The sequence below is a fragment of the Elephantulus edwardii genome, unplaced genomic scaffold, assembly GCF_000299155.1.
Source record: "Elephantulus edwardii isolate Elephantulus edwardi_28Jun2011 unplaced genomic scaffold, EleEdw1.0 scaffold00196, whole genome shotgun sequence".
NCBI lineage: Eukaryota > Metazoa > Chordata > Mammalia > Macroscelidea > Macroscelididae > Elephantulus > Elephantulus edwardii.
In genome coordinates, this window is record NW_006399946.1 from 5265616 (window position 1) to 5279088 (window position 13473).

The following is a 13473-nucleotide window of genomic DNA, read 5'->3' on the forward strand; positions in this document are numbered from 1 at the left end:
GGGATGGGTGTGTCAGAGGCAGTGCGGTTGGCGCAGGATAGAGCAGGGTTTAGGGCTGTTGTGCATAGGGTCGCTATGAGTCGGAAACGACTCGACGGCAGATAACAACAGTGAATGTGAGGTTCTATTACATGGAAAATTGTTACTGTATGTCCAAGATATAGAACAAAGGAGGGTGGAAAGGGGGACTTACTTTTAATGTATGCCTTTTGCCCTCTTTCAAATATTACCACGTGCAAAAATAAACTTTTTACAAGAACGAGTTCACACATCAAAAAGTATGTACATCTTAAAATTTGCCAGTTTCACTTACGTAGTTGTATTGAATCCTCTTGTGACCACATTTAATGGTACACTGGTTTCTCCTCCTGCAGTTTAGTAAAAAATATGTCTAGTTGTGCAAAGTACAGCTTTTCCATTGTTGTTTATAAAAATGTTTAATAGTATAATGCCTTCTTGAATCACCATATTTAAATTCCATGCTACAATGACTTTTTTTACTTTATTTCTTTCAGGTCAAACTGGTGCAGGAAACAACTGGGCCAAGGGGCACTATACAGAAGGCGCTGAGCTGGTGGATTCTGTGCTTGATGTAGTGAGGAAAGAATCTGAGCACTGTGACTGCCTGCAAGGGTTCCAGCTCACGCACTCGCTAGGGGGCGGCACAGGGTCTGGCATGGGCACTCTGCTCATTAGCAAGATCCGAGAGGAGTATCCCAATAGGATCATGAACACCTTTAGTGTCATGCCTTCCCCCAAAGTCTCTGATACTGTGGTGGAGCCCTATAATGCCACCCTGTCTGTTCACCAGCTGGTTGAAAATACAGATGAAACCTATTGCATCGATAATGAGGCTTTGTATGACATTTGTTTCCGTACCCTGAAGCTAACCACTCCCACATATGGAGACCTGAACCACCTGCTATCTGCCACCATGAGCGAGGTCACCACTTCCCTGCGCTTCCCTAGCCAGTTCAATGCAGACCTCCGCAAGCTGGCAGTGAACATGGTCCCTTTCCCTCGCCTGCACTTCTTCGTGCCAGGCTTTGCCCCTCTGATGGCCAGAGGCAGTCAGCAGTATCAAGCCCTCACCATGCCAGAACTGACCCAGCAGATGTTTGATGCCAAAAATATGATGGCTGCCTGTGACCCGAGACATGGGCGCTACCTCACTGTGGCCACTGTCTTCCGGGGCCCCATGTCCATGAAGGAAGTAGATGAGCAGATGCTGGCCATCCAGAACAAGAACAGCAGCTACTTTGTGGAATGGATCCCTAATAATGTTAAGGTGGCCGTATGTGACATCCCACCTCATGGCCTTAAGATGGCCTCCACCTTCATTGGCAACAGCACGGCCATCCAGGAGCTGTTCAAGCGCATTTCAGAGCAGTTCTCAGCCATGTTCCGGCGCAAGGCCTTTCTGCACTGGTTCACAGGGGAGGGCATGGATGAGATGGAGTTCACTGAGGCTGAGAGCAACATGAATGACCTGGTGTCCGAGTACCAGCAGTATCAAGAAGCTAGGATAACTGATGGAGACAGTTTTGAGGATGATGAAGAGCTACAGTACTAGAGTGGCTTTCCTATTTTAAATACCAAATACAGATGCTATTTCTTGAATGTGGTGCACCTTGCCACAGATGGCTTCCCTACTGACACCTTGGTCTAAATTTGTTGGCACAGGTCCTTCACTGACATAGTAAAGTTGTACTATCTGCCATGTGGAGTAAAGAAAGGGCAGGACAACAGCAAAGCACTGGCATATCCATAAGCAGCTATGGAGCTCTACTTCCAAGTCATGAGTCACAGAGTGCTGAGCAAGCCTCACCTTCCACTAAGTGTTCACTATGTTTGAGAAGTTAGCAAAGTATTTGGATTATTTTTAATCCTTTGTGAAGAAACCCGAAACTGTGCAGTATTACTACTTTGCCTGAATAATAAAACATTAAACATTGCTCATCTGTCTCTTCTAGCTCCTTTGGATTTTTAGAATAGCTACTTGCCTAGCTATTCTAAAGGATTCTGAGGCTTTGTCTAACATACTTTGGACATGTTATAACGAGGGACCGGTCCTTGGAGAGGGACATCATGCTTGGTAGGGTGGAGGGACAGCGCAGGAGGGGAAGGCCCTCTATGAGGTGATTGATTCAGTGAGTAATCGAGAGGGGAGTATCGGAGACAATGAGATTGGCACAGGACAGCGCTTAGGGCTGTTGTACATGAGTTGCAAGCGACTTGATGGTACATAACAACAACAACACAACTTGCCTTTTGTTTCTTCCTGGGATAGACTGCCCTGTTAGGTACTGTAGCTTTGGAATCCACTCATAGCTGACCCTTCAGCCAGTTTTCAGAGGCTGTAAATCACAAAGGAGGAGACTGCCTGCCTTTCCCCCATGTGGATCAACTCCCCAGACAGCTCCCTAAGAACTAGAAGGCTTAAGAATGGTGGCTAACAATTTCCTAAGCTTACCTGTAGTCCAGGTGTGAGAGACCCTCCTACCTGGGTGGCTACCAACAGAAAGGCTGGAGCCCACCTCCACCCAGAGGTGCCTTAGAAGGAAGCACTGGTGGGCTGCCTCTAAAAAGGCAGCCACTGAAAACTCAAAGGAGCAGAAATCTACTGTGCTCATATGAGATCATCATGAGTTGACATAAATGGAAAAATGTACCATGCTCATGGTGCATTCATAAGGAAGACTTACCATTGTAAAAATGGTACTATTACCAAAAGGAATCTATAATGTCATCCCTACTTGGATCACATCATTGTTCTTCAAAGAAATGCAAAAGTAACCATCTTCATAAAGAAAGAGATCCCAGATAAAGCACTACTGAAGAAGAAAAACAAAGTAGGAGGCCTAACACTTCCTGATCTCAAAACTTACTACACAGCCATAACAATTAAAATCACTTTGGTACTGGTACAGTAACAGAAACAAATGGAATAGACTAAGAACCCAGAAGTAAATCCATCTGCCCATGGACAGCTAATCTCTGACACAGATGAAATACTTAGGTGGAAAGACAGACTCCTTCACAAATAATGCTGGCAAGACTGGATATATATTTGTAGAAAACGGAAATAAAACCCCTACCTCACATCCTACACAAAAATTTAATTCAAGATGGATCAAGAACCTGAGCAAAAACCTAGAAATTATGATTATCAGAGAGAAAGTCAGGAGTTCTAATCAATGGCATAGATGAACTCTCATTGCCGTTGTTTTGGAACAGAGTCACAGGTGACCAGTCAGCAGTTTTCTGAAGCTGGAAGTCACCTGTTCTCCAGCAGTGCCACGGGAGGAATCAAGAGGTACCAACAGGGCTCAGTACTGAATGGCATAGACTACCACGTATAGCTGAAAATCACAATCAGCAGAGGATAGATAATCTAGACAACTGGGATCTCCTGAAAATTAAAACCTTACATGCATCAAATAACTTTTCCAAAAGATGACTCTTATTATTCTAATAGGGAAAAACAGTAATGATTGTCACCACTTAAGAATCACAGGGAAACCACTGCTCTACAGGGCCTCAGCAGCTTGGCTTCACTGTCCATTTCTGGACACAGAGAAGATGGTGAGGAACAGCCTACAGATGGCCATGATTATCTACCAACCCTAGACAATGTGGAGTATCTGTTCATGATTGGCCAGTAAGGAGGTGACTGTTTTAAGGTGCTGTTGAGTCAACTACAATTCATAGTATCAACAACAGCTCTGATCTTTGCCCTATCCTGTGCCATCTTCATCATCTCTGACATGCTCAAGCCCACTGTAGTCACTGAGGGTTTAGCCATTGTATGAGCTACTTACAGGGTATGTAATCCAGGATATATAAATCTAGCCATTATCACCATATTTTTATGCAAATAAGTCACTAACATCAAACCTTTTAATTGCTACTGAGCTGCTATGAGCCAACTCATAGCTGACCATCTAGCAGGTTCTCAGAGGCTACAAATCACAAGGGAAGAAACTGCCCATCTTTCTCCCTCAATGCAGATGGCAGATTCAAATTACTGGAGAGGGTCGCCTTTTGGTCACCAGGAGAGTGGACTATTGCCATTAGAGCCCCTTTAGATAATGCAGTGTGCAGGTGGTTAATGTTTTGTTAATGTTACAGTTCTTTAAAGAAAACCATTCCGATAAGACAAAAATGGGTCTTTAGAATTCACTCTTTAAAATAGTAAAATATTCTTTTCAAGACTTGAGTTTAATTTCACAGTCCATGGGGCCCCCTTCATCTACAAAAGAAAATAGACAATAGGAATGAAGAACAGAGAATGAAAACAAAGTGTAGTTCTCCAATGTTGTCAGAATTTTACATATTCATTACCCTTAACCCCCACTGAGTCCCAGGCCTTCCTGTGGGTCCAGAAGGACTCAGGACAGCAGTGAACTTTCAGTAACTGTTTAGGCTGCTGTACGGAAATGCCACCATGCCTCTTGTTCAGTGCTTTCAGACACCACTAGCCCTGCTGTGACTCTACAGCAGAGGGTTAAACACTACTCTTCTCACTATGTTACCTGGGTGAAATAGTGTGTAAGTTGCTTTAAATCAACTTAGCAGTGCTCTCCTTCCGAGAAAGCAAAAGTGGAAATATCGTGCAATCTGAAACAGCAACAAGTCCAATCAGAAGGGCACCTCCCCTGAGTTCTGATTGACCACTTTCTCATCCGTGGACTCCTCTTTATTCTTCTCTCTCTCTTTGTTCCAGTCCTTCAGGCCTTCTGGAAGTGAGGTGTCCTCATCTAAGCTGCCTGTTCCTTCCACAAACTCCTCGTAGGTGGATTTTTCCACAAAAGGTCTGGGACCCAGAAGTTCAATCATATCATTCTTATCTAATACTTCTTTTTCTAACAATAGACGAGCAACCTGAAATATGAACACAAAATTTCTAGTCAATACAGTAACCCACAAATGTCTATTCAAATATATTGTTTTTATTTATAGCCTATTCGAGTTCAAATATTTAAGATCATTAAAAAAGATGTCCTGTACATCACATAATTTAAAGTAAGATGTGCAAAGTATTGAGGGAATCATGTTCACTAAGAGATAGGCATAACCATCCACCCCCATACCAAACAATTTTTTTAAATTTCTTTATTTTTCATTTCAATGAACATCTACAGAGATTTTGGAATTCCATTCATTCATTGTCCCCCCCCCCCTTTGCTCCTCTCCTTCAAACGTAAAAGAAAAACTCCCTCACTGGTACACAATCCCCCACACACATCCCCCAAACCCCAAATATAATCCACTCTGCAACCCTCATTCCGTACTCTTATGATAAACATAATGCCCTAAAATATAAAATATTCTCTCCCCCAAAGACTTCAATGCCTTAAACATATTTCATCCAGTTTTTCTCAGTCTTACCCCCATCCCGATGTCAGCCTCATTCTACAACAGTCGCACCATATAGCATTTGTCCCTTTGTGACTGAAATACCTCACTCAGCATAATGTCTTCCAGGGTAACCCATTTTGAATAATATTGCATTAGTTCCTTGTTTTTCAATGCAGCATAATATTCCATTGTGCGAATATACCACAGCTTCTCTACCCATTCATTTGTTGATGGGCATTTGGGTTGTTTCCAACTCCTTGCTATTGTAAACAAAGCCGCAATAAACATGGGTATGTATATATCTACTTGGGTGCCATTTATGGTCTCTTTAGGGTATATTCCCAGTAGTGGAACTGCTGGGTCAAATGGTATCTCTATTTGCAACTTTTGGAGAAAGCGCCACATCGCTTTCCACAGTGGTTGCACCATTTTACACTCCCACCAACAGTAGAATAAGGGTTCCAGTCTCTCCACAACCTCGCCAGCATTTGTTGCTTGCTGTTCTGTTAAATTTTGCTAGTCTTACTGGGGTGAGATGGTATTTCATGGTTGTCTTGATTTGCATCTCTCTCAGAGATAGGGATTTTAAACATTTCTTCATGTGCTTGTTGGCCATCTGAATGTCTTCCTTGGTGAAGTGTCTGTTCATATCCTGTGCCCATTTTTCAAGTGGATTATTTACCTTTATCTTGTGGTGCTCAAGTATTTTATAACTTCTAGATATAAGTCCCTTACATGACATGTCATTACTAAACACTTTTTCCCAGTCTATGACTTTTCTTTTTACACTGTTAGAGAAGTTTCTGGATGCACATAGGGATTTGATTCTTAGAAGGTCCAATTCATCTATTTTATCTTCTCCTGGTTGTAAATTTTTCAGAATACTTGGAAGACTCTTTATGTTGTGGATTAGGACTACTAAAGTTCTTCCAAGTTTTTCTTGAATGAAGTTTATAGTCCTTGGTTTTAGTCCTAGGTCCATGATCCACCTTGAGTTGGTTTTTGTATATCCAAACAATTTTTAGTATAGTAATTGTACTAGTAAGAAAGAATTGTACCAGGAACAAACAGTATGCCAGCTGTCATTGGTTTATGTATCTTGAAGATGCCTATTTAAAGGGGGGGGGGAACTACGGGGAACTATTGCCCCCCCCAAAAAACCCAAACAAGATGTGTATAATATGCTCTATTTGATTTTAAAAGAAAAGGATGTATCTTGGTATGTGTTTCAATATATAAGAAAGAGGGAGCTCTGGTGGCCAAGTAAAGAACTGTACTATCAACCCAAAGGCACATGGATAGAATCCACCAGCTGTTCTGTAAAAGAAACATGAGCAATCTCCTGTGCAATTTACAGCCTCTGAACACTTGCTGGAGGGTCAGCTATGAGTTGGTTCCAACTCAAAGGTAACAAAGAACATACATAAATAAGGGAGTTCTGATACCAAAGTGCTCTTGGAATTGCACTGTCAACTCAGATACGTGGTTCAAATACAGAGATTTCAAATTCAGCTGCTCCAGAGAAAGACAGGCAATCTCCTCGCATGAGATTTATTGTTATATGCTACCAAATCAACTATGACTCATAGCAACCCTATGAACAACTCTGAACCCTGCCCAATCTTAAGCCAGTCTCATGGTCTATGACACACCTGCCCCCAGTGACACAGTTATTGTATCAATGTATCTCATCTGGGTCTTACTTTTCTGCACTGTCCCTCTTCCAAGCATGAAGTCTTTCTTCGAGGACTGATCCCTCCTGGCAACATGCTCAAAGTATGTAAGGTGGAGTTTCACAATCCTAGCCTCCAAGCAGCAACCATCTTGGTTTCACCCTCTCCAGGAAGACCTATTTGTTCTCCTGGTAGTCGATGGTATGTTCAAGACTCTTCCACACCACCACAACAATTTTTTCCCCTGTCATCCTTAATCATTGTCCAGCTCTCCAATGCACAGCAAGTAACTGAGAAGACCATGGCTTGGATCAGGTGCACCTTAGTCTCCAGAGTAACACTGTTGCTTCTTAGCACTCGGGAAAGGTCCCTGATAACAGACTTTCCCAAAGGAATTCACATTTTGATTGTGGATCCAAGCAAGCTGAAATTGTTAACAATCTCAATTTCTTCTCCATCTATCATGATACTGCCAATTGGCCCAGCGGTGAGAATCTTTGTTTTCCTGATATTGAGCTTCAATCCATACTGAAGACTGCAGTCCTTGACCTTCTACTGCAAATGCTTCAAGTCCTCCTCAGTGTTCACAAACAAGGTTGTGTCATCTGCATAACGAAGGCTGATGAGGAGTCTTCCTCCAATCCTGATGCCACATTCCACCTCATAAAGTCCAGCCTCTTGAATGATCTGTTCTGCATATAGACTGAAAAGGTATGGGACTGATACTCTCCTTTCTTGATTTTGAACCATACAATGTTTCCTTGCTCTGTTCATATAACTGCTTCCTGGTCTAAGTTCAGGTCTTGCACGAGCACAATCATGTGTTCTGGGATTCCCATTCTTCTCAATGTTTGTCACCATGTATGCAATTTACAGCCTCTAAAAAACCCCTGGGGGGTCAGCTATGAATCAGCTCTGATGATGATGAATTTTCAAGGACTCGAAAGCACATAACAACAACATAAGGACATTTTGGGAGGATATACAAGAAAGGGAGCTCTGGAGGCCCAAGTGATTAGGAGCTGAACTGCAATCCAAAGACGTGTCGTTCAAATCCCCCAGCTGTTCCACAGGGGAAGGATGAACAATATCCTCCCGTACAACTCACTGCCTCTGACAACCTGATGGAGAGTCGGCTATGAGTTGTTTCTGACTCAGTGGCATTTAACAACAACATATAAGTAGGTACTACCTTAGCTATCATTACAATTTATGCCTTTCAGTTGTGGTACTGAAGAAGACAAGTAGACATACCATGGACTGCTAAGAAAACGAACAGGCTTGTCCTAAAGAACCAGGCTTCTCTTTGGAGGCAAAGGTTCTGAAGCTTCGTCTGACATATTCTGGATATGTTGCAAGGAGGAACTAGTCCTTGGAGAAAGACATCATGCTTGGGAGGGTGGAGGGACAGCACAGGAGAGGATGACCCTCTATGAGGTGGACTGATTCAGTGACTAGGGTAATCAGGGTGGGTTTGTCTGAGACACTGAGGTTGGCACAGGATAGAGCAGGGTTTAGGGCTGTTGTACATAGGGTTGCTATGAGTCACAGGCGACTCGATGGTACATAACACCACCAACCACCACCACCTTAGTCATACCAGGCAGGCTGGAGAGAAGGATGGAAATTGAATGAACAAGAATTTTTTTAAATAAAAAGCTTAGTTGATAAATACTAAAGTCAAGCAAATGTTAATACCAAAATATTTTATCTTAAGGGTCTATTCATTTGTTATGGCTGAAATAAAATTTTGACATGGAAATGTTCGTTACCACTGTTACTCAACACTGTATTGGAAGTCCTAGCCATTAAGGAAATAAAAAGCATCCAAACTGGCAAAAAGGTAGTAAAACCGTATTTACTTATGACACAATCCTTCATATAGAAAACTCCATAAAGATGTAGCAAGAAAAGGACCAGATCTAAACTGAGCAATCAGCAAAGTGGTAGAGTACAAGATCAATATACAAAGTCTGCTGGATTCCTCTGCAGCAATATAAAGAATTCTGAGAAGGTACTACACTTGATCTGAGCCAAAAGGCCGAAAAGTGATGAAAGAGCTCTGAGAAGAAAAACAATGCTATTTATAGTTGTTGTTAGGCGCTGTCAAGTTGAGTACGACTCATAGCAACCGTATAAACAAAAGATCAGAACTCCATTCTGTCCTGTGCTATCCTCACACTTCCTGACACACAAGAGCCCACTGTGGCAGTAACTGCATCAATCCACCTGGTTGAGGGTCTTTGCCAACCCTCCACCCTTCCCAGCATTAAGTCCAAGGTAAAGCCTCGTCACTCTTGCCTCCAAAGAACACTCCTGCTGCATCCTCTCCAAGATATATTTGTTTCTTCTTTTGGCAGTCCATGGGATGTTCAGTGCTCTTCTCCCATCAATTCCTCTGTCATCCTTATTCACTGTCCATCTCTCAGATGCACAGTAAGTTATCAGAAAGACCATGGCTTGAATCAGAGGCACCTTAGTCCTCAAACTGACATCATTATTCCTCAATAATGTAGAGAGGTCCCTAACTGCAGATTTTCCCAGTGCAATGCATCTCCTTATTTCCTGACTGTTGATACTAAGGGTATTAATTGTGGATCCATCTAAGATGAAGTTGTTGATAATTTCAATCTCTTCTCCATTAATCATGATGTTTCTTATTGTTCTAGGAGTAAGAATACTTATTTTTAGTAGCTAACCAAAAAGATGAAATTCCTAGAAATAAATCTAACAAAAGATACAAAACACCTATAAAGAAAACCACAAAACACTAAAAGAAACCCAAAGAGACCTAATAAATGGAAGAGTATATATCATGCTCATGAATTAGAAGACTTAACATTGTGAAAATGACAACCTACCTAGAGTAAGTGATCTACAAATACAATGTCATCCTGATTAAAATTCCATAATCATTTTTCAAAGAAATAGAAAAATCACTAACTTTCATAAGGAAAGGAAAGAGACCCTGGATAAACATAGTGACAAGAAGAGAAAAGAGGCTTTAACACTGCCTGGCCCTTAACCTTTCTCACCATCAACAGCAAGGACATGTATGACAGGCAGCATCATGACACAGGGAGAAAAGGTTGAAACTGCCAATGAGTTCATCTTTCCTGGATCCACAAACACCCTTGGTACCAGTAGTCAGGAAATCAGGAGACGTACTGTATCAGGCACATGTGTTTTCAGAGATCTCTCCAAAATACCTGATTCAGGCCATAGTCTTTTCAGTTCCTTCCTATGCATATGAGAGCTTGACAAAGAATAAAGATGACAGAAAAATAGATGCCTTTGAGTTGTAGCATTGGAGAAAAGCACTGACTACTCCATGGACTACCAAAACCAAAACAAAACAAAACAAAAAACCCAGACAAAAAAACAAGGGGGAAAAGACACATATAAGCAAAAGAGAAAAGATAATGTCTTGGAAACAGTGCAGTCAGAAGCAAAGATAAGTGAAATTTTGTCTCACATATTTTGCTAGTAGATGCTATTCCTTGGAAAGGGGCATCATGCTTGGAAAGGTGGAGGGCCAGCAAAAGGGAGAAAGATCCTTCATGAGATGAGGATGATTCTAGATAGGGCAGGGTTCAAATCTGTTGTTAATGGGGACACTATGAGTTGTACTCAACTTGATGAACTTCACCACCACCACCAATACCATTTCCTGATTTCAAAATCTACTAAAAAGCTTCAGTAATCAACACGAGGTACTGTTACAGGAACAGATACCTTAGCCAACAGAACAGACTGATCACATATCCAGCAGCAAGTAATTTTTGACAAGGAGATGAAATCCCCTCAGTGGGGGTGACAGCCTCTTTAAGAAATGATGCTGGTGAAACTAGGTATCTGAGAAAATAGACATAAGATCCGCACTTCACATCATACAAAAACTCTAACTCCAGACAGATCAAGAACCTACTCGTAAATCTAAACACTATAAAGATCACCAAAGGAAAATAACTGGGGCAAACTTAGGTGCCTAAACAGAGTATGGGATATAACTGAAAATGCACAATCAACAGAGGATAAACTAATTAAATCCTTATGAATATCAAAAGGTCTACGCAAGAGTAAAAAGAGAACCTGTTGAGTGGAAAAAATATTTTGCAATGATATATGACAAGGGTAAACTCTTAACACCTCTACAAGAAAAGGACAAACCAACACAAAATGGCCAAAAGACACAGACATTTCAAATATGACGTTCAGAAAGCCACAAACACATGCAGGAATGTTCATGATCACTAGCTACTGCCGTTGTGTGTACTGTTCAATCAGATCGTTTTAGAGCAGACCCTCCAGTGGGTTTACAGAGGCAGTAAATCACATGGGAGGAGACTGCCCATATTTTGCCTGCAAAGCAGCTGGTAGATTTGAATCATGTACCAAGACATCAAGCAACAAAGACTGATGAGGTTGTGGAGAGATTTGAACTATCATACACTGCTGGTGAGAATGTAAAATGTTGCAACTTAGAAAGTTGGCAGTGTAAATATCATTTGACTCAGCAAACTCAGTTGTTATTACATGCCCTGGAGTTAGAACTAACTCATGCTGACACTTCAGATGCTGTAAATTGCAAGAGAGACTATTCTTCTTTCTCCATGGTGCAGCTGGTGGATTTGAACCTGTTCCTTCTGGCTGGCAGTGCAATACCTTACCCACTAGGCCACCAGTTCCCTAGCAACTTTACTATTTGGTACATATCTATATAGCCCAAAGAGTAAGTTCAAATACACTAACATACTTTTTGCCATACTTACTGCAGCACTGTTAACAATAGCAAATAATTAGAAACATCAACGGTTTATATAAATAGCTAAAGAAATTTAGGCATTTTCATACAATAGGGCATTATGGATCATTAAAAAATGATCAAGAATTTGTGAAATATGGTGCAACCACTCTGGAAGGCAATATGGCACTTTTTCAAAAAGTTGGAAATAGAAATACCATTTGACTCAACAATTCCATTACTTTTGGGAAACCTAAAGAAACCAGAACTGCCACTCAAGCAGATATATGCACATCAATGTTTATTGCTGCTTTGTTCACAATAGTAAAGAGTTGGAAATAACCTAGGTGCCCATCAACAAACGAATGGCTAGAGAAGCTGTAGTATATCACAAAACGTAATATTACGCAGCACTGAAAAACAATGAACTCGTTCATGAGTTATTATTTTATTTATTATATTTTATTATATAATAGTTCATTATTATAGAAAATGAGTTAACATGGTGGACATTATGCTGAGTAAAATATCTCAGTCACAAAAGGACAAATACTGCATAATGCCACTGTTATAAAAAAGGGAGAAAACTAAGAAAAGAGGGGATATATAATGTATATGGCATTGTAACAGACGAGAGAGAAAACCATATATAAGAAATATATGATTGGGTATTATTGGCATGACAAGAGTCCAGAATAAGAGCTGCATAGTAAAATGGACTGGGGGGATGACTGTATAAAAGAATATTTTTTTTCCCAAAGAGAAAAGAAAACTGGGGGGTAGGGAGGGCAGGGAGAAAAATGTGCAACAATGAATGAATGGAAATCCAAGTTCTCTAAAACTTTCATTAAAATCTCAATTTAAAAAAATTTGTGAAATATTGCACAACATGGATAAATCTAGAACAACTTATGCTAAGTGACAGCATTAGGTTACAAAAGGACAAGTATCGTATAAGACCACTAATATAAAGATTTACACATAGAATCAATACTGGAGGAATAGGAATGGGAAGGGAAGGAGAGGTGAATAAAAACTAGTAAACAATTAAGTAGTGTGAAGGGAGCACTGGTGGCCTAGTGGCAAGAAGCTGCACTGCAATCCCAGAGATATGCAGTTAGAATCCACCAGATACTCTGCTGGAGGAGGGGCAATCTCCTCCTGTACCAGTCAGATCTGATTTGACGGTACACACACACACACACACACACACACACACACACACAAATAAAATTAAAACAAAAAAACCCAACAAGCAGTGTGAAGGGAAAGGCAATATAAAAAATTATTAGATACTAGAATTAATTAATTAATGTTAAAAAACAACATATCTATGTATGATTGTATGAAAACCATTATTTTTCAATCTTCAATCAAATAAAAATTAACAGAAAACCAGCATGATTGGTCAACCTTTGCTCAAAAAACCCCAAACAAAAACCAACACAAAGAAGACATGCGGGCAAGAACCCAGCAGGCTTCTAGGAAGACTTGCCAAGGGCATAAAATATCTTAAAAGATGCTTTTATTTAAATTAATCCCTTAAAAGATGCTTTTAGTGCCCATCAACAAACGAATGGGTAGAGAAGTTGTGGTATATTCACACAATGGACTACTATGCTGCATTGAAAAACAAGGAACTCATGCAATATTATTCAAAATGGGTGACCCTGGAGGACATGATGCTGAGTGAAA

The 13473-nt window shown here is 40.8% G+C and overlaps 2 protein-coding genes across 2 annotated transcripts in view; one reads left to right on the plus strand and one right to left on the minus strand.

Annotated features, from left to right (window-relative positions):
* Window positions 1-511: 511 nt before the first annotated feature.
* On the plus strand, window positions 512-1573 carry LOC102875731 (tubulin beta-5 chain-like). The gene has a single exon (XM_006897031.1). It carries the CDS (start codon window positions 677-679, stop codon window positions 1571-1573), a length of 897 nt encoding a protein of 298 aa, XP_006897093.1. The 5' UTR covers window positions 512-676.
* Window positions 1574-4554: 2981 nt separating this feature from the next.
* AFG3L2 (AFG3-like AAA ATPase 2) overlaps window positions 4555-13473 on the minus strand; it is a 75474-nt gene continuing 66555 nt past the window's right edge. The window contains exon 17 of the mRNA XM_006897015.1: window positions 4555-4884. Coding sequence (XP_006897077.1) covers window positions 4642-4884 — 243 coding nt within the window. The 3' untranslated portion in view covers window positions 4555-4641. The remainder of the gene's footprint in view (window positions 4885-13473) is intronic.